At 43.4% G+C, this 25,217-nt stretch overlaps 1 protein-coding gene across 4 annotated transcripts in view; it reads left to right on the forward strand.

Moving 5' to 3' along the window:
- The first annotated feature begins 24,408 nt into the window (after positions 1-24,408).
- The window catches only part of LOC134348977 (serine/threonine-protein kinase 32A-like), a 343,099-nt gene continuing 342,290 nt past the window's right edge, over positions 24,409-25,217 (forward strand). For all 4 annotated transcript variants that reach the window (XR_010018548.1, XM_063052790.1, XM_063052792.1 and 1 more), the window contains exon 1: positions 24,409-24,854. Coding sequence is in view for 3 of the 4 variants with exons in the window: in XM_063052790.1 (XP_062908860.1) it covers positions 24,803-24,854 (52 nt within the window). In the remaining variant the exon portion in view is untranslated. The remainder of the gene's footprint in view (positions 24,855-25,217) is intronic.

Genomic DNA, 25,217 nt, shown 5'->3' on the forward strand with positions numbered 1-25,217 from the left:
TACAGAGGAGATGTCAGGGGTTATTTTTTTACTCAGAGAGTGGTGAGTGCGTGGAATGGGCTGCCGGCGACGGTGGTGGAGGCGGATACGATTGGGTCTTTTAAGAGACTGCTGGACAGGTATATGGAGCTGAGAAAAATAGAGGGCTCAGGTAAGGACATGTTCAGCACAGCTTTGTGGACCGACAGGCCTGTACTGTGTGGTAGGTTTTCTATGTTTCTATGTTTAAATACCCTGTATATTACTTACACAAGAGATTCGGTAGATCCAGAGCCACACACAAAATGCTGGAGAAACTGAGAAAGTCAGGTGGTATCTATGGAGGGCAATTGACAGTCGATGTATCGGCCCAAAACATCTTCTATTTAGTCCCCTTCTGTGATGCTGCCTGACTTGCTGAGTTCCTCCAGCATTTTGTGTGTGACTCTATATTTCACTTGATCCCTTCAGTGACAAAAACTTTGGTGTTTAATGTGACCACAAGATGTCACCGGGAGCAAGGGTGCAGGGAAAAGACAAGCTTCAAATTCTCTAGTTGCTGATGAAATTCAACAAAGCATTCATGAACTATAGAGATCATTTAACAGAAGGTATGTACGACAAAAAACTTTTAACATTTCACCAGTAAAAATGAATGGAAGATTTTCAAATCATAAAAACTACTAGTACTTGCAAACTAGAGGTCAACAGACAATGATGGAGTGTCTGGCTACTTTTGATCCTCTCCAATCAAGAGCCACTGTCAACAACTGCAGTTTTTCAGTTGGTACAAAACTGAGGTTAGAAAATGGAGATTAAACCCATCCTTCACAGGAGGCTTGTTTTGGAATACACCATTTTTACTGAATTTTTGCTAGTGTATCCTCTGCAAACAAAGTGAATAGCAGAAAAAGTTTCCTGTTGCTGCCTATGTAGAGGGCTTCAACCTGTTCAGGGTACCATGGCATGGTGCATGTTGGCACCTCTTTCCAGACTTGTAAAGAATTGCAAAGTGCTTACACACAATGAAGATACCACCAAATCAATTATTTTAAATATGCAGCAATCTGATGAAATTCTGTTACACTTAAGCTGTTGAACAGTGTGTCAGAGCGTAGGTGTTCAGCAAAACGAACTCCCAGTCTGCTTCCTCCCTCACTACCATTCAGGGCCCCAGACAGTCCTTCCAGGTGAGGCGACACTTCACTTTGTGAGTCGGCTGGGGTGATATACTGCGTCCAATGCTCCCGATGAGGCCTACGCTCTGTCTGCCAGAGAAAGCAGGATCTCCCAGTGGCCACACATTTTAATTCCATGTCCCATTCCCACTCTGATATGTCTATCCACGGCCTCCTCTACTGTAAAGATGAAGCCACACTCAGGTTGGAGGAACAACACCCTTATATTCTGTCTGGGTAGCCTCCAACCTGATGACATGAACATTGACTTCTCAAACTTCCGCTAATGCCCCACCTCCCCCTCATACCCCATCCGTTATTTATTTATATACATACATTCTTTTTCTCTCTCTCCTTTTTCTCCCTCTGTCCCCCTCACTATACCCCTTGCCCATCCTCTGGATTTTCCCCCCCTCCCCCTTTTCTTTCTCCCTAGGCCTCCTGTCCCATGATCCTGTCATATCCCTTTTGCTAATCACCTATCCAGCTCTTAGCTCCATCCCCCCCCCTGTCTTCTCCTATCATTTCGAATCTCCCCCTCCACCTCCCACTTTCAAATCTCTTACTAGCTCTTCTTTCATTTAGTCCTGGCGAAGGGTCTCGGTCCGAAACGTCGACTGTACCTCTTCCTATAGATGCTGCCTGGCCTGCTGCGTTCAGCAGCAACTTTTATGTGTGTTGCTTGAAATTCCAGCATCTGCAGATTTCCTCGCGTTACTGGAAACTCTCTGTTTTTGCATGCTTCATTCTGGACTTACATATACCTGGTTGGCATCTGTACCTAAAAAATAACAGATTTTAATTAATTTCAAAAGGTGGCAATTCTGAATACAAAACGAGCTGTAAAGGCATACATTTTGAATACTGCAAATTCACTGCCTATGTTATTATAGTGACATGAGGGGAAGATCTAATACTGAGAGAAGCTCCTGGGTTTATATTCCAAGTATATTTCTCAGGTATTGACTTTCCTGCTAAGATTTGACTTATCTTTCAAACATTTCAATTGAGCATCAGTCATCACATTTGATACTCTTATCACAATACAAGACAGTTTCCCAATTAATTCTGATGTGTGGAATGTGCAAAGGAGGAGGAGAGTGGTCTAAATGTGGGAGGTAGAGAGTAGCAGAAACAGAGTATCTTCTCTCTACTCCACTGATGGAGAGGACGGGACACTTTTAGCTTAGGCTGAGCATTAAAAAGAATGGTGCATCAACTCTAGAATAGTGTATCCATGAAATTCTAGACTGCTGGATGGCTGTCCAGCTATGAAGAGAGCATTTTGATCTTGTCATTGGAGTTAGGATTACTTGTAAATGGAGATTGCCCTTGACGCTCATTAGTCTGTCATGGTGACTAGAATGCAAGAGATATAGCTGTTGACCACAAAATGCAGAATTGTTTGAGCTCTTCAGTCATCTGGACTTTACAGTTTTATTATTATTTCTTACATCCTGCACATTTAAGTAAAACCTCTTGCAGTTCTATGCAGAGTGCTGAAGCACTTAGAACAATATGAATGCATTCAATCCCCTTCTGCCCCATGGGAGAAGTTGCAGTCTCTGTGAACCTCCACAGTATAGTGTTATGTGTCGCAGTATTGCAGCAGGAGTGCTGGTGCTGTACAGCTCCTGGAACTCAGGTTTAATCCTATCCTTCAGTGATGACACTATTCTCTACCCATGACTGCATATGTTTCTCTGAGTGCGCTAGCTGCCTCCCATAGTCCATAGTCCATAGTCCATAGTTAATTGGCCACTGAAGACATCCCGGTGTAGCTAGGTAGCAGGAGAATCAGTTGGAGGAATTGATGGGTGTGTGAGGGAGAATAGATTACATGGATATAAATGGAAGAATGGGATTGTTGAGATAGATTCAGGGTGAAATTCCCTTCTATTTTGTAAAAAAAAGAGAGAAAATGCATTGCCTGCTGAAGAGGACAGATTAATTTGTCTTCATTAAGCAAAGAACAATTGTAAATTCCCATATCTCCTGGTGGCAGCATTAGCCTAGGATGAGAGAGTGTGAAAAGATTTAGGGCCGCTGTGACACTAGCTCTGCCTGCAGCACATAGCAGGTCTCTGTAAATGCTTCCTTCCACCCTGAATTAGATGAGTCCCATTGTACATGGACATCATGAAGACCAGTGCCACAGGACTGAAACCAGGGCTCTTCTCTCTTTTCTCATCCTATCTCTTCTGTCAGTACAGGAAGGAGCTAGCAAAATCCCATCTGTGCCATCAAATTAGATTCTTGGAGGGAATCAAGGTAGCTGCAGTCAAATGACCCATTTTATATTCAGTGACATTCTAAGTCCATGATAGAATTATTTAGAATCCAGATGATTTGGCATCTGCCTCACCAGGCTCTGTATTCCCCAACAGCTTTTTATCCTGTGATCCTTTATACACACCAGGGTCCCTTCCCCTGCATTCCCCTTAACTCAATCCATTCTTATCAAATCATGGAGTCCTGGAAGTAAAAAAAATTGCTTGGAAACAACCCCACTGAGTTACCACTGCCCATTAAGCACCCACTTACACTCTTTCTACAGTCAATTTTACTGTCCCTGCATTCTCATTACCCAAATTCTACTGTATAACATCTAAAAAAAGGTAAATTGGAACTGTGTGGGTATTTTAATAGGAGTAATATTCAATAATTCAGCAAACCTGCCAGTCTAACAGCACTAAAGTCCCAAGGGTGCCAGACTATCAGAGTTTTATTGCAGAGTTTTCCTCTTCAAAATGAATTACACAGGAGTTCTTTCCAACTCAGGTTCTTTGCTCATTGACTAATAAATATTGCATTGAGGATCCTTTACCATGGGAATCCTTAAGTGCTACCTCACAGCACTGTGAACCTATGTTTGATCCTGATCTTCAGTGTTCTCTGTAAATTCTCATTGTGACTTTGTTAACTTTCCCCAGATGCTGTGCTTTTCTCCCAAAGCTCACTGATGTGCTGGCCCAAGGAATAGGAGTGATGGTATTGTCTTCTGAAAGCCAGGAGGGTTGTGATGTGCTGTGAACCATATCAGAATCAATTGTGAGAATGTGGCAAGTATGCATGCATCTGATAGGTCGCACGGAGAATCCACTGGATCTCCTACATGCGGATTTTCAAATACGCACGTTCTTGGTTCAACACCACTCACTGTTAAACTGCTCAGCATGGTACCATGGCTGATACGACACAGCAAAAACGTTTAACTGTACTCCTTCATTGCTGTTCTTGCTCTGCACATATGTAACAGTTGGGAACGAGGTTGGGATCAAAACAAGTGGCCACTCTGCTCCAAGCACCCAATCTAATTTAGGTTAAAGCTACTGTTCGTCCCATTGTACAGGTCAAAGATGACCTGCGACTCAGATCAATTGGCATTTACAGGATTCCCTGTGAACGTGGAGCAGCGTATATTGACCAGACAGGATGTATGGTGGAAACTCGCATCAAGGCGGTATATCCTTTTGGATCTGGAGAAATTGGTGGAAACATAACATTGCATTCGAAACGGGTCAGGCCACAGATCTCTCAGTGGGTGAACATCTGTGGGACAGTGACCACCGCTCCCTGGCCTTTAACATTATCATGGAAAAGGACAGAATCAGAGAGGACAGGAACATTTTTAATTGGGGAAGGGCAAATTATAAGGCTATCATTATAAGGATAGGACTGGACCCAAGGTTGAGATTTTTGATTGGAGAAAGGTTAACTTTGACCAGATGCGAAAGGATTTAGAAGGAGAGGAGTGGGACAATTTGTTTTATGGGAAGGATGTAATAGAGAAATGGAGGTCATTTAAAGGTGAAATTTTGAGGGTACAGGATCTTTATGTTCCTGGTAGGTTGAAAGGAAAGGTTAAAAGTTTGAGAGAGCCATTGTTCTTAATTTGGTTCAGAAAAAGAGAGGGATCTACAATAAATATAGGCAGCTTGGAGTTAATGAGGTGCTCGAGGAATATAAAGAATGTAAAAAGAATCTGAAGAAAGGAATTAGAAAAGCTAAAAGAAGATATGAGGCTGCTTTGGCAAGTAAGGTGAAAATAAATCCAAAGGGTTTCTACAGTTATGTTAATAGCAAAAGGATAGTGAGGGATAAAATTGGTCCCTTAGAGAATCAGAGTGGACGGCTATGTGCGGAGCCAAAAGAGATGGGGGAGATCTTGAACAATTTCTTTTCTTCGGTATTCACTAAGGAGAAGGATATTGAATTGTGTAAGGTAAAGGAAACAAGAAGGGAAGTTATGGAAAGTATGACGATTAAAGAAGAAGAAGTACAGGCGCATTTAAGGAATATAAAAGTGGATAAGTCTCCAGGTCGGGACAACATATTCCCTAGGACCTTGAGGGAAGTTAGTGTGGAAATAGCAAGGGCTCTGACAGAAATATTTCAAATGTCATTAGAAACGGAGATGGTGCTGGAGGATTGGCGTATTGCTCATGTTGTTCCATTGTTTAAAAAGGGTTCTAGGAGTAAACCTAGCAATTATCGGCCTGTGAGTTTGACGTCAGTGGTGGGTAAATTGATGGAAAGTATTCTTAGAGATGGTATATATAATTATCTGGATAGACAGGGTCTGATTAGGAAGAGTCAATGTGGATTTGTGCATGGAAGGTCATGTTTGACAAATCTTATTGAAGTTTTTGATGAGGTTACTAGGAAAGTTGACAAGGGTAAAGCGGTGGATGTTGTCTATATGGACTTCAGTAAGGCCTTTGACAAGGTTCCACATGGAAGGTTAGTTAAGAAGGTTCAATCGTTAGGCATTAATATTGAAGTAGTAAAATGGATTCAGCAGTGGCTGGATGGGAGACGCCAGAGAGTAGTTGTGGGTAGCTGTGTGTCAGATTGGAAGATGGTGTGTAGCAGTGTGCCTCAGGGATCTGTACTGGGTCCAATGTTGTTTGTCATATATATTAATGATCTGGATGATGGGGTGGTAAATTGGATTAGTAAGTATGCAGATGATACTAAGATAGGTGGCATTGTGGATAATGAAGTAGGTTCTCAAAGCTTGCAGAGAGATTTAGGCCAGTTAGAAGAGTGGGCTGAAAGATGGCAGATGGAGTTTAATGCTGAAAAATGTGAGGTGCTACATTTTGGTAGGACTAATCAAAATAGGACATACATGGTAAATGGTAGGGCATTGAAGAATGCAGTAGAACAGAGGGATCTATGAATAATGGTGCATAGTTCCCTGAAGGTGGAATTTCATGTGGATAGGGTGGTGAAGAAACTTTTGCTGGCCTTTATTAATCAGAGCATTGAGTATAGGAGTTGGGATGCAATGTTAAGATTTTACAAGGCATTGGTAAGGCCAAATTTGGAGCATTGTGTACAGTTCTGGTCATTGAATTATAGGAAAGATGTCAACAAAATGGAGAGAGTGCAGAGAAGATTTACTAGAATGTTACCTGGGTTTCATCACCTAAGTTACAGAGAAAGGTTGAACAAGTTGGGTCTTCATTCTTTGGAGTGTAGAAGGTTGAGGGGGGAATTGATAGAGGATAGATAGAGTTGACATGGATAGGCTTTTTCCATTGAGAGTAGGGGAGATTCAAACAAGAAGACATGAGTTGAGAGTTAGGGGGCAAAAGTTTAGGGGTAACACGAGGGGGAACTTCTTTACTTAGAGAGTGGTAGCTGTGTGGAATGAGCTACCAGTAGAAGTGGTAGAGACAGGCTCAATATTGTCATTTAAAGTTAAATTGGATAGCTATATGGACAGGAAAGGAATGGAGGGTTATGGACTGAGTGCAGGTCGGTGGGACTAGGTGAGAGTAAGCATTCGGCACAGACTAGAAGGGCTGAGATGGCCTGTTTCTGTGCTGTAATTGTTATATGGTTATATGGAATGTTGAATCTGTCATGTTTTCCAAATGTTTTGTATTGATAAACTGTTGCTGAGATACTAGTATAAGTTTTCAGGGGTACGCAAGTTAATAACACCACTGTTTTTATTTCCTAGTTTTTACATTTGGGAAATGTTGGATTTTAAATGGGGAGAAGTGTTGTTATGTGAGCATTATGAAAAGTAAGTTAATACTAATTAGGATAATGGGAGGGGGTGTGGTTTGCTTCCATTCTTTTACTTCCAGTTTACTTACAGCCTCTATATGTACATATCAGTTTTGACGTTCGAGATTATGTGGTTTCTTTGGGCATGAAGTTGTCGAGTGTGCCTTTTTCAAAGTAGAAGTTACCACAAGTATTAACTTACTTTTAATAATGCTCACATTACAACAGTCTCTGTGAAATATTTTCCATACTGTTATTGATTTCGTTCCTCGTGCTCACTCTCCTGGAATAAAAAGTTTGGCGAGTAACACTGGCAACCAGCGCAGCAGAAACCAACATCTAAAGGTAATAGCATGCTGGAAAACAGCTCAAGTTATCAGTGATCAGAGCAGTACAGCATAGGCATCAAGTACCGCAGACTTGTCATCTGAACCTTCTGTTGGTCAAATCAGGGATAATTACTGGAATCTAAATATTTATGCAACTTCAAAAAAAGAAAATATGTAAATGTTTTTGTTTAACAGTTTCAAATACTGCCAATTATTCATAATTTGATTACATAAGGAACTTGCCTATCTTAAATACAAGACCTTAAAATGTACATTAATCATAAACATACAATCTTTTATATATCTTATGGGCAGAAAGATGTATAAATTTAATTAATCACTCACCAAACACAGCTCAACAAGAGAGAACCCTGTTATTTTTGGAACAAATTAAATAGCCTTTAGGGCACTGTTTGTGCAGAAATGTTCTAAATTTTACATCTGTGGCCTCCTATCATAAACACAGTCCCATGTGAAATGAATACTTTCTTTCAAGTGTATTTATAGCTGTGAAACTCTTGACTGTTAAAGCCTTTGCAGTACTGTATTGTGATTTGAAATGGTTAAGCAAATCACTTAATCTGTTGAATTACACAAAAGATACGTATATAAATCTCGGATAGTTAATGGCATTTGACTGATATGATTCAATTCACATCAAAATTCAAAGGTGCTGAGATTGAGAAGAACCTTGAGTCCCTCAGTTTTCACCATTAAAAACACAACTACTGGAACAATCTCAGAGATCCTTCAATACAACCAATCGGCAATCCCAGCCCAAATTCTTTTTTCATTCACAATCATTTTTGCATTCCTAACATAGAATATTGAACATAGCAGAGTTCCACATAGGGACTTATGATGTGCTGAACTGATAAAGCTAATGATGCCTGATGAAACTAATCCATTCTGTCTATACATTGCCGAGATTCCTCCCTTCTCTGCATGTTCTGGTGCCTATCTAAAAACCTATTAAACACTGCATGATATCTGCCTTCAGAAACACTTTTGGCAGCATAAGCCTGCCTTGCACATCTTCCTTGAACTGCCCCCACCCCCACCTTATAGCTGTAATTTAAGGCATGTAAAGCTCACAAACAAATAAAACATCAGGTAATACAACACAAGCAGAGAAGAGGGGTACAAGAATGAGATAAATCAGCTGGTTTAATATAATTTTATTTATTTATTGAGATTCAGCATGGATTATACCCTTCTAGCTAATCTATCTGGCAACTCCTGATTTAACTCTAGCCTAATCACAGAACAATTTACAATGACCAATTAACCTACTATCTGGTATGTGAGAGGAACCCAGAGAAAACCCACATGTTCCATGGGAGGGCGTACATTGGAACTGAACTCTGAACTCCGATGCCCTGAGCTGTTATAGCCTTGCGCTAACTGCTTCGCTACCATGAGCGCCCAAATGGTGTTGCAACAACAGTCAGTGTCAGCAAGATGAAGGAATTAATTGTAAACCAGGAAGGGGAAGTCAGGAGAATACACAGCAGTCATCATTAATTGGTGAGTAGTGGAAAGGGTGTTCAGCTTCAAGATCCTGGGCATCTGTACAGTATCTCAAAGGACTGACCCTAAGCCAAACACTTTTAGAAATGTTGATGGATGTATGTGGAGAGCATTCTGAATGTTTGCAACACAACCTGATATCAAGGCTCCAAAGCACAGGATTGCAAGAGACTGCAGAGGATTATAGACTTAGCCAGCTCCATCATGGGCACAACCCTCCCCACCATTGATGGCATCTTTGAGAAGGGGTGCCTCAAGAACACGGCAAAAGTGACATCCATCACTGAGGATCGTCACCATTCAGGTCATTAGTACCACTAGGAAGGAGGTACAGAAGCCTGAAGACCCACACTCAATGCTTCAGGAACAACCCTTCCCCTCCGTCATGAGATTTCTGACCTGTCCATTATTCCTTTATTTTGCACTATTTTGAACTTACATTAATTTTATGTTTCATCGTCATCGTGGCTATCTCTCGAGGTCGAGGATGATGGTCTTCATTCTGAAGAAGTGGCCCACAGAGTGAAGATGCCTGTGCGTGTATTTGTTTAACGTGTACTTGATGTTGCACTCCAAGAAGCACACGATACTTCACAAATCAACCTATTGATTCCAGTGGCTTGGAAACCACAACGATTGGAGCTGATAGATTTGTTGCAGCCTTCATCCGCTTTCACAGCCGTTGAGTTCGAAGTAACTTCGTCCGCCTGTTCCACCGTTGAGGTCTTGGTTGGATTGTTCTTTGTCAGGGATCTCACCCTCGACCTTACTGCCATGGGTGACCCTACCAGGAGCATAGCTCCAGACGGCATCGCTCTCGGGATCACAGGACCACACAAACTTCTCCACTACAACAAGGTGATAATCCACGGAGAAGAATTTTACGTATACTGCTGCCACAAAACAACAAGTTTCACATCATTGAAGTCACTGATAATAATTCAGATTCTGATTCTAATTCTGACTCTGGTATTGTTGGTGAGAAAGAACCCCACAGTCATTTCTTTAGCACAATATCATTAGCATTTATCAGACTTGCAGATGGAATGTTAGAAAATGTTGATTGGGAAGGAGGCTGCCTCCAACAGCACAGCATAATCTTAATGCTGCAATGATTTGCCAGCTAGATTATGCATTCAAACCATGAACCATACATTATCATTCTTCCTAACTAATACCACCGTGAGGCCCTAAGAGACAAGTAGTCATTGCTGTAAATCAATTTAGCTCCAACTGTTCTGCTTAAATACATTCAGTGGCCACTTTGTTAGGTACACATGTACATCTGCTCATTGATACACAACATCTAATCAGCCAATCATGTGCCAGCAACTCAATGCATAGAAGCATATAGGTTTTATTTGATGTTCAGACCAAACACCAGAACGGGGAGGAAATATAATCTAAGTGACTTTGACCAGGGGATGATTGTTGTTGCCAGATAGTGTGGTCTGAATATCTCAGAAACTGTTGATCTCCTGGGATTATCATGCACAACAATCTCTAGAATTTATACAGAATGGTGCAAAAACACAAAAAAAAATCAGGGAGCAGCAGTTCTGTGGGCAAAAATACATTGTTATTGAGAGGGGTCAGAGGAGAATGGCCGGACTGGTTCAAGCTGACAGGAAGGTGACTAAATTACTGCGTGTTACAGTAGTGGTGTGCAAAAGAGCATCTCTGAAGGCACAAAATGCGGAACCCTGTAATAAGTGGGCTGCAGCAGCTAAAATCCATGAACACTGGTTTCATACATTGTGAAGTATAGGAGGTCACAATATAGGACCCCACAATATACATTGTGAGGTATAGGAGGTACCTCACAAAGTGGCCATTGAGTGTAGGTTCCTAGTTACAAGTTGGTTTTGCACAATTTCAGTGTTTTAACAAGGCTGAATGCTGATTCTGATATGAACAAAACAAAGGTTCATAATGATTTTGAAGGCAACAACACATTAAGGGACTTGAAAAATAGGCTGAAAATGGAGTGTGAATTTGCAAGCCAGGGTCATCAATAATTTTTTTCTGTGTGGGGTGGTTTGACGACAGCAGATTTGTTAGGAAAAGGAATATGAGGAGAGGAAGTCATTAGCAACTTCTCTGATCAGAAAGGAAAGTTCTGTTCTTGAATTTCCATAGGAATTGAGACAAGAGAGAGAAAGTTGAACAGGAAGAATATGAAGAGACATGAGGTAGTAAAGAAAATAAACTATAGAAAGATACAAGTTCAGGGACAGATGGAATTAGACCATAAGACCATAAGATATAGGAGCAGAAGTAGGCCATTCGGCCTATCAAGTCTGCTCCCCCATTCAATCATGATCCAATTCTTCCAGTCATCCCCACTCCCCTGCCTTCTCCCCATGCCCTTTCATGCTCTGGCTAATCAAGAACCTTTCTATCTCTGCCTTCAGTGCACCCAATGACTTGGCCTCCACATCCGCTCATGGCAACAAATTCCAACAAATACCACCCTCTGACTAAAGTAATTTCTCTGTATCTCTGTTCTAAAAGGATGCCCTTCAATCCTGAAGTCATGCCCTCTTGTCCTAGACTCCCCTACTTTGTCATATCTAATCTGTTCAGACCTTTTAACATTTGGAATGTTTCTATGAGATCCCCCCTCATTCTCCTGAGCTCCAGGGAATACAGTCCAAGAGCTGCCAGACATTCCTCATATGGTAACCCTTTCATTCCTGGAATCATTCTTGTGAATCTTCTCTGAACCCTCTCCAATGTCAGTATATCCTTTCTAAAATAAGGAGCCCAAAACTGCCCACAATACTCCAAGTGTGGTCTCACGAGTGCCTTATAGAGCCTCAACATCACATCCCTGTTCTTATATTCTATACCTCTAGAAATGAATGCTAACATTGCATTTGCCTTCTTCTCCACCGACTCAACCTGGAGGTTAACCTTTAGAATGTCCTGCACAAGGACTCCCAAGTCCTTTTGCATCTCTGCATTTTGAATTCTCTCCCCATCTAAATAATAATCTGCCCATTTATTTTTTCCACTAAAGTGCATGACCACACACTCTCACATTGTATTTCATTTGCCACTTCTTTGTCCATTCCCCTAAACTATTTAAGTCTCTCTGCAGGCTGTCTGTTTCCTCAACACTACCAGCCCCTCCACCTACCTTTGTACCATCAACAAATTTAGCCAAAAATCCATTAATCCCATAGTCCAAATCATTGACATACATCGTAAAAAGCAGTGGTCCCAACATCAACCCCTATGGAACTCCACCTGTAACCGGCAGCCAGCCAGAATAGGATCCCTTTATTCCCACTCTCTGTTTTCTGCCAATCAGCCAGAGCTCCACCCATGCTAGTAACTCCCTTGTAATTCCATAGGCTCTCAAAAAATTGCAGTAGGTTAGTCAGGCAGGACTTTCCTTTCAGGAAACCATGCTGGCCTTAGCCTATCTTGTCATGTGCCTATAGGTATTCCATAATCTCATCGCTAACAATCGATTCCAACAACTTCCCAACCACTGATTGTAAACACAAAATAATCTGCAGATGCTGTAAAAGATCAAAGATCAAAGATCATAAGGGAGAATGAGGCAGTCATAGATGAGAGCTGCAGGGAGGTAGTCACACCTAGGCTGTCGGAAGCAGGTCGTTGGGTAACAGTCAGAGGGGGGAAAGTGAAGGTGAGCAGACAGGTAGTGCAGAGCACCCCTGCAGCCATTCCCCTGAATAATAAGTTTACCGTCCTGGATACTGTTGGCGGGGACGACCGACCAGGTGTGAGCCACGGTGGCAGGGCCTCCGGCACTGAGTCTGACCCTGTGGTGCAGAAGGGTGGGATGGAGAAGAGGAGAGCTGTCAACATTGGAGACTCTATAGTCAGGGGAGCAGACAGGAGATTTTGTGGACGTGAGAAGGACACCCGCATGGTTTGTTGCCTCCCGGGTGCAAGGGTCTGGGATGTCTCTGTCTGGGTGCACGACATCTTGGTATGAGAGGGAAAGCAACCAGAAGTCGTGATAAATGTTGGGACCAACGACACAGGCAGGAAGAGGGATGAGGTCCTGAAGTGTGAGTTTCGGGAATTAGGCAGAAGGCTGAAGAACAGGACCTCAAGGGTAACGTTCTCAGGATTGCTGCCAGTGCTATGTGACAGAGATGGTAAGAATTGGAGGAGATGGCAGTTAAATGCGTGGCTGAGGAGTTGGTGCAGGGAGCAGGGTTTTAGATTTTTAGATCATTGGGATCTCTTCTGGGGAAGGTAGGACCTGTACAGATTGGATGGGTTGCACCTGAACTCGAGGGGGAGCAATATCCTTGCAGGTAGGTTTGCTAGCATGGTTCGGGAGGGTTTAAACTAATTTGCGAGGGGGATGGGACCCAGAGCGATAGAGCAGTGAAAGAAGTGCATGGAGTAAAGCGAGATCTAACATACAGAGAGGCTTTGAGGAAAGAGAAGCAGAATAAATGGTGTAAAGACAGTAAGGTAGAAGGGCTGAAATGTGTGTACCTCAATGCAAGAAGTATCAGGAACAAAGGTGATGAACTGAGAGCTTGGATACATACATGGAATTATGATGTAGTGGCCATTACAGAGACTTGGCTGGCACCAGGGCAGGAATGGATTCTCAATATTCCTGGATTTCAGTGCTTTAAGAGGGATAGAGAGGGCGGAAAAAGGGGAGGAGGGGTGGCATTACTGGTCAGAGATACTATTACAGCTACAGAAAAGGTGGGTAATGTAGCAGGATCCTCTTTTGAGTCAATATGGGTGGAAGTCAGGAACAGGAAGGGAGCAGTTACTCTACTGGGGGTATTCTATAGGCCCCCTGGTAGCAGCAGAGATACAGAGGAGAAGATTGGGAGGCAGATTTTGGAAAGGTGCAAAAATAACAGGGTTATTATCATGGGTGACTTTAACTTCCCTAATATTGATTGGCACCTGATTAGTTCCAAGGGTTTAGATTGGGCAGAATTTGTTAAGTGTGTCCAGGATGGATTCCTGTCACAGTATGTGGACTGGCCGACCAGGGGGAATGCCATACTAGATCTAGTACTAGGTAATGAACCGGGTCAGGTCACAGATCTCTCAGTGGGTGAGCATCTGGGGGACAGTGACCACTGCTCCCTGGCCTTGGAGCATGGAAAAGGCCTTGGTCATGGAAAAGGATAGAATCAAAGAGGACAGGAAATTTTTTAATTGGGGAAAGGCAAATTATGAGGCTATAAGGCTGGAACTTGCGGATATGAATTGGGATGATGTTTTTGCAGGGAAATGTACTATGGACATGTGGTCGATGTTTAGAGATCTCTTGTGAGATGTAAGGGATACATTTGTCCCGGTGAGGAAGATAAAGAATGGTAGGGTGAAGGAACCATGGGTGACAAGTGAGGTGGAAAATCTAGTCAGGAGGAAGAAGGCAGCATACATGAGGTTTAGGAAGCAAGGATCAGATGGGTTTATTGAGGAATATAGGGAAGCAAGAAAGGAGCTTAAGAAGGGGCTGAGAAGAGCAAGAACGGGGCATGAGAAGGCCTTGGCGAGTAGGGTAAAGGAAAACCCCAAGGCATTCTTCAATTATGTGAAGAAAAAAAGGATGAAAGGAGTGAAGGTAGGACCGATTAGAGATAAAGGTGGGAAGATGTGCCTGGAGGCTGTGGAAGTGAGTGAGGTCCTCAATGAATACTTCTCTTTGGTTTTCACCAATGAGAGGGAACTTGATGATGGTGAGGACAATATGAGTGAGGTTGATGTTCTGGAGCATGCTGATATTAAGGGAGAGGAGGTGTTGGAGTTGTTAAAATACATTAGGACAGATAAGTCCCCGGGGCCTGACGGAATATTCCCCAGGCTGCTCCACGAGGCGAGAGAAGAGATTGCTGAGCCTCTGGCTAGGATCTTTATGTCCTCGTTGTCCACGGGAATGGTACCGGAGGATTGGAGGGAGTCAAATGTTGTTCCCTTGTTCAAAAAAGGTAGTAGGGATAGTCCGGGTAATTATAGACCAGTGAGCCTTACGTCTGCGGTGGGAAAGCTGTTGGAAAAGATTCATAGAGATAGGATCTATAGGCATTTAGAGAATCATGGTCTGATCAGGGACAGTCAGCATGGCTTTGTGAAGGGCAGATCTTGTCTAACAAGCCTGATCGAATTCTTTGAGGAGGTGACCAGGCATATGGATGAGGGTAATGCAGTGCATGTGATCTATATGGATCTTAGTAAGGCATTTGACAAGGTTCCACACGGTAGGCTTATTCAGAAAGTTAGGAGGCGTGGGATCCAGGGAAGTTTGGCCAGGTGGATTCAGAATTGGCTTGCCTGCAGAAGGCAGAGGGTGGTGGTGGAGGGAGTACATTCAGATTGGAGGATTGTGACTAGTGGTGTCCCACAAGGATCTGTTCTGGGATCTACTTTTCGTGATTTTTATTAACAACCTGGATGTCGGGGTAGAAGGGTGGGTTGGCAAGTTTGCAGACGACTCAAAGGTTGGTGGTGGTGTTGTAGATAGTGTAGAGGATTGTCAAAGATTGCAGAGAGACATTGATAGGATGCAAGTAGTGGGCTGAAAAGTGGCAGATGGAGTTGAACCCGGAGAAGTGTGAGGTGGTACAGTTTGGAAGGACAAACTCCAAGGCAGAGTACAAAGTAAATGGCAGGATACTTGGTAGTGTGGAGGAGCAGAGGGATCTCAGGGTACATGTCCACAGATCTCTGAAAGTTGCCTCACAGGTGGATAGGGTAGTTAAGAAAGCTTATGGGGTGTTAGCTTTCATAAGTCGAGGGATAGAGTTTAAGAGTCGCGATGTAATGATGCAGCTCTATAAAACTCTGGTTAGGCCACACTTGGAGTATTGTGTCCAGTTCTGGTCACCTCACTATAGGAAGGATGTGGAAGCACTGGAAAGCGTACAGAGGAGATTTACCAGGATGCTGCCTAGTTTAGAAAGTATGCATTATGATCAGAGATTAAGGGAGCTAGGGCTTTACTCTTTGGAGTGAAGGAGGATGAGAGGAGACATGATAGAGGAATACAAGATAATAAGAGGAATAGATAGAGTGGATAGCCAGCGCCTCTTCCCCAGGGCACCACTGCTCAATACAAGAGGACATGGCTTTAAGGTAAGGGGTGGGAAGTTCAAGGGGGATATTAGAGGAAGGTTTTTTACTCAAAGAGTGGTTGGTGCGTGGAATGCACTGCCTGAGTCAGTGGTGGAGGCAGATGCACTAGTGAAGTTTAGGAGACTACTAGATAGGTATATGGAGGAATCTAAGGTGGGGGCTTATATGGGAGGCAGGGTTTGAGGGTCGGCACAACATTGTGGGCCGAAGGGCCTATACTGTGCTGTACTATTCTATGTTCTATGTTCTATGCAACAGTTCCAGTACGCTGGATGAACTCAGCAGGTTGGGCAGCATCAGTTTAAAATAATGAGTCGACGTTTTGGGCCGGAACCCTTCGTCAGGACTGAAGAATGAAAGGTGGGGAAAGATTTGAAGAATGCTTGTAGCATCAGTTGATAGACCAGTAATTTGAAAGACAAGGTGGTGGGGGAGGGGAAGCATTGACCTCATAACCCTGAAAACAATGGGTAGTAGAAGAAGGAGACGGAACCATGAGGGAGCTGGGGGAGGGGGTAGAATGAAATAGGGATAGAGGAAGGGAGAGAGGAGCAACACCTCATATACCATCGAGGTAGTCTCCAGCCCCTCGGTATGAACATAGAATTCTCCAGCTTCTGGTAATTCCCTCCCCCTCCCTTCCTCTATCCCTATTTCACTCTATCTCCTCCCCCAGCTCCCTCATGGTTCCGCCTCCTTCTTCTACCACCCATTGTTTTCAGGGCTATGACATCAATACTTCCCCTCCCCCACCCCTTTGTCTTTCAAATTACTGGTCTATCAACTGACGCTACAAGCATTCCTCAAATCCTTCCCCATCTTTCATTCTTCAGTCCTGACGAAGGGTTCCGGCCCGAAACGTCGACTCATCATTTCTAACTGATGTTGCCCGACCTGCTGAGTTCATCCACCGTACTGAAAGTGTTGCTTCCAACCACTGATGTCAGGCTAACAGGTCTATAGTTTCCTTTCTACTCCCTCCCACTCTTCTTAAATAGCAGACTAACATTTGCAATTTTCCAGTCATCCAGTACAATGCCAGAATCTATCGATTCTTGAAAGATCATTGCAAATGCCTCCTCAATCTCTCCAGCTACTTCCTTCAGAACTCGAGGTTGCATTCCATCAGGTCCAGGAGATTTATCCACCCTCAGACCATTAAGCTTCCTGAGCACCTTCTTAGTCATAATTTTCATTGCACGTACTTACAGAACTAAGACTGATACCTGCATCATTTATTATTATATTGAAATTGTCCTCTACTGTGCCTATTCTTTTGTTTATTTATTTATTTATTTATTTATTTATTAATTATTGTACTGCCCTGCACTGTTTTGAGAACTTTATGTAGTCCTGTGTAGGTCTGTAGTCTTGTGTAGTTTTCCGTTGTTTCTTGTAGCACCATGGTCCTAGAGGAACGCTGTTTCATTTTTACTGTGTACTGTACCAGCAGTTTATTCTCGAAATGACAATAAAAAGCGACTTGACTTGACGACTTGACTTCCCTGACACTCTTGAATGTCCGGTATACTGTAGATGTCTTCCACTGTAGTTAAGAAGGCATTCAGTGCATTGGCCTTCATCAATCCTGGGATTGAGTTTAGAAGACGAGAGGTAATGTTGCAGCTGTATAGGACCCTGGTCAGACACCACTTGGAGTACTGTGCTCAGTTCTGGTTGCCTCTCTACAGGAAGGATGTGGAAACTATAGAAAGGGTGCAGAGGAGATTTACAAGGATGTTGTCTGGATTGGGGAGCATGCCTCTTGATAACCAGTTGAGTGAACTCGACCTTTCCTTCTTGGAGCAACGAAGGATGAGAGCTGACCTGATAGAGGTGTATAAGATGATGAGAGGCATTGATCGTGTGGATAGTCAGAGGCTTTTCCTCAGGGCTAGCATGAGAGGGCACAGTTTTAAGGTGCTTGGAATTAGATACAGAGGAGATGTCAGGGGTAAGTTTTTTACACAGAGTGATGAGTGCATGGAATGGGCTGCCAGCGACGGTGATGGAAGCGGATACGATAGGGTCTTTTAAGAGACTCCTGGACAGGTACATAGAGCTTAGAAAAATAGAGGGCTATGGGTAATTTCTAAGGTAAGGACATTTTCGGCACAGCTTTGTGGGCTGAAGGCCTGTATTGTGCTGTAGGTTTTCTATGTTTCTATGTTTCTAAAATACGCATTTAGTTCCTCTGCCATTTCTGCATCTCTCATTACAATATCTCCAGCGTCATTCTCTATTGGTCCTATATCACCCTCAACTCTCTCTTACACTTTATTTACTTAAGAAAACTTCTACCATCTTCTTTGATATTAGTCACCAGCTAACTTTCATAATTCATCTTTTCCTTCCTAATGACCTTCTTAGTTTCCTTCTGCAAGTTTTTAAATGCTTCCCAATCCTCCATTTTTCCACTAGCTTTGTCTTCCTTGTATGCCCTGTATTTTACTTTTACTTTGGCTCTGACTTCACTCATCAGCCACAGTAGTGTCCTTCTTCCATTCGAAAATTTCTTCTTATTTGGAATATATCTGTCTTGCATTTCCCGCATTGTTCACAGAAACTTCAGCCATTACTGCTCTGCTGTCCTTCCTGCTAGTGTCCCTTTCCAGTCAACCTTGGCCAGGTTGTTTCTAAAGGTTGAATTAGTGAATGAAAGAAGTTATGCAGTGGTAGCTAAGTGGACAGACTCATTCTTGGTGTAAAGATATCAATAAGCTCCAGTCTAGAAAAATAATAGACAATAGGAGCAGGAGTAGGCCATTCAGCCCTTCAAGCCAGCACCGCCATTCACTGTGATCATGGCTGATCATCCACAATCAGTATCCAGTTCCTGCCTTATCCCCATAACCTTTGATTTCACTATCTTTAAGAGCTCTATCCATCTCTTTCTTGAAAGCATCCAGAGACTTGGCCTCCACTGCCTTCTGGGGCAGAGCATTCTATATATCCACCACTCTCTGGGTGAAAAAGTTTTTCTTCAACTCTGTTCTAAATGGCCTACCCCTTATTCTTAAACTGTGGCCTCTGGTTCTGGACTCACCCATCAGCGGGAACATGCTTCCTGCCTCCAGTGTGTCCAATCCCTTAATAATCTTATATGTTTCAATAAGATCCCCTCTCAGCCTTCTAAATTCCAGTGTATACAAGCCCAGTCGCTCCAATCGTTCAACATATGACAGTCCCGCCATCCCAGGAATTAACCTTGTGAACCTACGCTGCACTCCCTCAATAGCAAGAATGTCCTTCCTCAAATTTGGAGACCAAAACTGCACACAGTACTCCAGGTGTGGTCTCACCAGGGCCCTGTACAGCTGCAGAAGGACCTCTTTGCTCCTATACTCAACTCCCCTTGCTATGAAGGCCAACATGTCATTAGCTTTCTTCACTGCCTGCTGTACCTGCATGCTTGCTTTCAGTGACTGATGTACAAGAACACCTAGATCTCATTGTACTTCCCCTTTTCCTAACTTGATTCCATTTAGATAATAATTTGCCTTCCCATTCTTACCACCGAAGTGGATAGCCTCACATTTATCCACATTAAACTGCATCTACCATGCATCCACCCACTCACCCAGCCTGTCCAAGTCACCCTGCATTCTCATAACATCCTCCTCACATTTCACACTGCCACCCAGCTTTGTGTCATCTGCAAATATGCTAATGTTACTTTTAATCCCTTGTTTCCTGTCAGCCAGCCAATTTTCTATCCATGTCAGTACTCTGCCCTAATTTTGCCCACTAATCTCCTATGTGGGACTTTATCAAAGGCTTTCTGAAAGTCCAGGTACACTACATCCACTGGCTCTCCCTTGTCCATTTTCATAGCTACATCCTCAAAAAATTCCAGGAGATTAGTCACTTAGGATTATATCTCAGGCTTTTATCTGAAAAGATCAGGAAGACAATGTCACCAAGATTCCATTAAATTTTATTTCAGATTCACTTATTGTTTGTCATCTATAACCTGGATGATAATTCAATTAACTGGATCAGCAAATGTGCAGATTACGCCAAGACTGGGGGTGTAGTCGACAGCAAGGAAGACTATCAAAGCTTACAGCAGACAAGCATGAGGATTTGCCGTTTGGGAGGACAAACCAGGTTCGGACGTACACGGAGAGTGGTAGGGTTCTGAGGAGTGCAGAAAACATAGGGATCTGGGAATACAGATCCACTATTCCTTGAAAGTGGTGTTACAGGTAAATAGGGCCATAAAGAAAGTTTTTGGTACATTGACCCTCATAAATCAAAAAATTTGAGTACAGGAGTTTGGATATTATGGTGAAGTTATATAAGATATTGGTAAGGCCTAATTTGGAATATTGTGTGCAGTTTTGGTCACCTAACTGCAGGAAGGAGTGCATAAAAATGGATGTTGCTAGGACTTGAGGATCTAAGTTATAAGGAAAGCTTGAATTGGTTCAGACATTATTTCCTGTAGCATAGAACAATGAGGGGAGATCTGATAGAAGTGTAGAAAATTATGGGGGGTATAGATAGGGTAAATGGAAGTACTGAGGTTGGGAGGTTAGAATGAGAGATCATGGATTAAGGGTAAAAGGTGAAATATTCAAGGCAAGCTTCTTCACTCAGGGCTGTGAGAGTGTGGAACGAGCTGTCAGCACAGGTAGCAACACACATCAAAGTTGCTGGTCAACGCAGCAGGCCAGGCAGCATCTCTAGGAAGAGGTACAGTCGACGTTTCAGGCCGAGACCCTTCGTCAGGACTAACTGAAGGAAGAGTGAGTAAGGGATTTGAAAGCTGGAGGGGGAGGGGGAGATCCAAAATGATAGGAGAAGACAGGAGGAGGAGGGATGGAGCCAAGAGCCGGACAGGTGATAGGCAAAAGGGATATGAGAGGATCATGGGACAGGAGGTCCGGGGAGAAAGACAAAGGTGGGGGGGAACCCAGAGGATGGGCAAGGGGTATAGTCAGAGGGACAGAGGGAGAAAAAAGAGAGTGAGAGAAAGAATGTGTGTATAAAAATAAATAACGGATGGGGTACGAGGGGGAGGTGGGGCATTAGCGGAAGTTAGAGAAGTTGATGTTCATGCCATCAGGTTGGAGGCTACCCAGACGGAATATAAGGTGTTGTTCCTCCAACCTGAGTGTGGCTTCATCTTTACAGTAGAGGAGGCTGTAGATAGTCATGTCAGAATGGGAACGGGATGTGGAATTAAAATGCGTGGCCACTGGGACATCCTGCTTTCTCTGGCGGACAGAGCGTAGGTGTTCAGCAAAGCGGTCTCCCAGTCTGCGTCGGGTCTCGCCAATATATAGAAGGCCACATCGGGAGCACCGGACGCAATATATCACCCCAGCTGACTCACAGGTGAAGTAGTAGATGCAATTTTGATTTCTAAATTTAAGATAAGTTTGGATAGGTACATGGATGTGAAAGGTATAGAGGGCTATGGTCCGGGTGCAAGTCGATGGGATTCGGCAGTTTAAATAGTTTGACATTGACTATATGGACAGAAGGCCCTGTTTCTGTGCTACAGTTTTCCACAACTCTATGACATCTTCAACCAAGACCTTCTAGTCCTGGCAACATCCCCAAATCTTCTCTGCATTTTTTTCAATTTAATCATTTCTTTCCTGTAACAGCATAAGGAAAATCGTACACAGTACTCCAAGTGTGACCTTGTGAATTAGTTACATAATAGCAATGTAATATCTCAGCTTCTATACTTGATGTTTTGACAGAATAAAGCCAGCATGCTAACACCTTTTTTGCCACCCTGTCTACCTGTGACACTGTTTTCAATGAATTTTGCACTTGTGATCCTAAATCCTTCTGTTTCATTACACTGTTAGTGCCCTACCATTCACTGTATAAGTTCTACACTGTTTTGACTTTCCAAAATGCACCCCTCACTCTTAACTCTATTGAAATCTATTGCCAATCCTCAGCCCAGTTCCCTTACTGATCAAGATACCTCAAAACCTATGATAATCTCTCTACTATCAACAAGGAGATTTACAAGGATGTTCCCTGATTGGGGAGCATGCCTTATGAAAACAGGTTGAGTGAACTCGGCCTTTTCTCCTTGGAGCGACAGAGGGTGAGAGGTGACCTGATAGAGGTGTATAAGATGATGAGAGGCATTGATCGTGTGGATAGTCAGAGGCTTTTTCCCAGGGCTGAAATGGTTGCCACAAGAGGACACAGGTTTCAGGTGCTGGGGAGTAGGTACAGAGGAGATGTCAGGGGTATGTTTTTTACTCAGAGAGTGCTGAGTGCATGGAATGGGCTGCTGGCGACAGTGGTAGAGGCAGATACAATAGGGTCTTTTAAGAGACATTTGCATAAGTACATAGAGCTTAGAAAAATAGAGGGCTGTGGGTAAGCCTAGTAATTTCTAAGGTAGGGACCTGTTCGACACAACTTTGTGGGCCAAAGGGACTGTATGGTGCTGTAGGTTTTCTATGTTTCTATGTTTCTAATTTAATTTAAGACATCCATCGTGAGACCATGGATCCGCGCCTGGAAAGTCTTCACTCTCCAGGGTGCAGGCCTGGGCAAGGTTGTATGGAAGACCGGCAGTTGCCCATGCTGCAAGTCTCCCCTCTCCATGACACCGATGTTGTCCAAGGGAAGGGCAAGAGCCGATACAGCTTGGCACCAGTGTCGTCGCAGAGCACTGTGTGGTTAAGTGCCTTGCTCAAAGACACAACACACTGCCTTGGCTGGGGCTCGAACTCACAACCTTCAGGTTGTTAGTCGAGTGCCTTAACCACTAGGCCACTTATTTCTAACATCTCCTAATATTATATCATTCACAAACTTACTGATCAGATCTTGCATTCTTGCATCCAAAGCAATTAAACAATGAATAACAAGAGTGCCACCACCCAACACTCAAGTACACCACCAGTACCAACCTCCATTCCAAAACACCCTTCAGCCACCACCCTCTGAGCCAATATTGAATCCACCTAACCAGCTGTCCCTCCATTGCAGACCAACCTACAATGTGGGACCTTGTTGAAGACCTTGCTGACGTCTAAACAGACAACATTCACTGCCTGAATGCCTTCCCATGCACAAAGCTATGCTAACTCTTCCTAATCAGACTCTGTCTATCCAACTGCCGATAGAACCTTTCCATCAGAATTCCCTCCAAGAACTTCTCCACTACTGATTTCAGCCTGACTGGCCTGTAATCCCCTGACTTATCCTTGCTGCCCTTCCTAAACAACAGAAAGCATTAGCCACCTTCAAGTCTTTCAGAGCTTCACCGGTAGCAGCAGGGATGAAGCAAATATCTCGGCATTATCGCCACCTACTGAGTTGAAGTGTGAAGCAAAGAAGCAGGAAGTATATCCACCAAATTCCTTCCCCCCAAAACTCAAATAATATCAAAAAATGTAATGCTTTTCAGCAAGTCAAATATGCACTTATATGCATTACGATGGCAGTGATTCTTAAAATTTCCATGTTAAACTGTGTCGGTCCCAAAGATCTCAATTTAGCAGTGAGATGTTTCCTTTGCACCTCATAGGGACTGCATTCAAACATGCATGTTAATTCAGAACAAGGAATTATTCAACCTGCTACTGTATGTCCAATAGATAAAGGTGTTAAGTATAACTTCTTCTATACCAATCTCCCAGTTGAGACCCAATATGCTCTCAATTTTATATCAGTGCCGTTCTTTCTTTTTCTTATTCCAACGTTGTTGCCACAGTGATCGAATAGACTTTTTAATTATGGCTTTCATCTCTCCCTTATGCAAAGTCACCACTACGTTTATATCCTTAATTTTAAACGATTGCTTGGCTAGAATGTCTGCCAACATGGACAGGGACCATTACAAATGTATCCACAAGCCTAGAACCTGCAGCCTCAACAGATGTTGTCTGATCTCAAGAAGAATAGCTGGCTTACATTTTGAAATACTTGTTTCAATAAATGTCAGACCAGAAAACGAACCTGTTCTCTATCGGTGTGGCAAGCTGCTGGTGTAGTTCGCGAGGGATACGTACTCCACTCGCAAAGCATTTTCCCCAGAGAGGCCAGCAATTAAACTGCCTGACTTCTCATCTTCTCATTCAGCCGTGAGACAGAGAACGAGAGAGAGAGAGAGAGAGAGAGAGAGAGAGAGAGAGGGTGGGGGAGAGCGACAGACAGACAGACAGACAGACAGAGGGGGGTGGGGGGACTCATTCTGAACCCTATAGATTACAGTCGGGCAGTCCGGACACATTTGCGACGAAAGCTTTGCAACTGGTGTCCAACGCAGCATTGTGCAGACAGCGGCAACTTCCAGCTCCTAAACCGTACCAAAACGGAATAATTAAGAAGATTGACAACAAGGCGGTCCAAAGATGAAACACTGATGCAACCATTCCTCGCCTAGAGAATTCTTCCCAGCAGCTCGGAAACTGTACTTGGAAACCAGCAGATCAGGGGATCTGCATCTTTTGATTTTTGTAAAGTTCTTTGGGTAGAGGCGAAGAGCAGTGTATTGGCGGCGGCGACTGGGTGCTTGCTCGTGTCCCTCTGCGCTGACAAATCATCGCCTTATCATACATCGCTTTGGAGACCTTGTTGCTCGCTGGCGGCTGGCTGATCGCCAGAGCATTACCTATGCCTCACATCAGCTGTTGATCTCCCGCCGTCCGTCCGGGTAATGTAACCGAGACGAAGATGGGAGCCAATCATTCTCATAAGACGCCGGTGAATCATGAGAACGAGGACGGTAAGGCTCAGTTTTATCAACACAAACTTTGTCGTTTTTATTAGCGGCTGTGACAATGTCCTATTTCCACCCATCCCTGATAGGACCGTGTACTATAGCGAAGAGATGGGATCAGTAGAATGTGTTAAACACGGTTTGTTGCTTCGTTAAACTACCTAAAATGTAACGGATCCACCATTCTTCGAAAATAAAGGAATCGCGCTGTTTCTGAGCGCACAGGGTCAGCGCAGAGAAACGAGCGCTTCGGACCAAACTACTCGTCACCAGAGTTGCTTAACTGAGCCCGTCCAATCTGTCTGCATTTGGCTCATATCTCTCCTTGCTTAGTAATATAACTATCCAATGGCTTTGAGAGTTCAGAGA

The sequence above is a fragment of the Mobula hypostoma genome, chromosome 7, assembly GCF_963921235.1.
Source record: "Mobula hypostoma chromosome 7, sMobHyp1.1, whole genome shotgun sequence".
In the NCBI taxonomy this organism is placed as follows: domain Eukaryota; kingdom Metazoa; phylum Chordata; class Chondrichthyes; order Myliobatiformes; family Myliobatidae; genus Mobula; species Mobula hypostoma.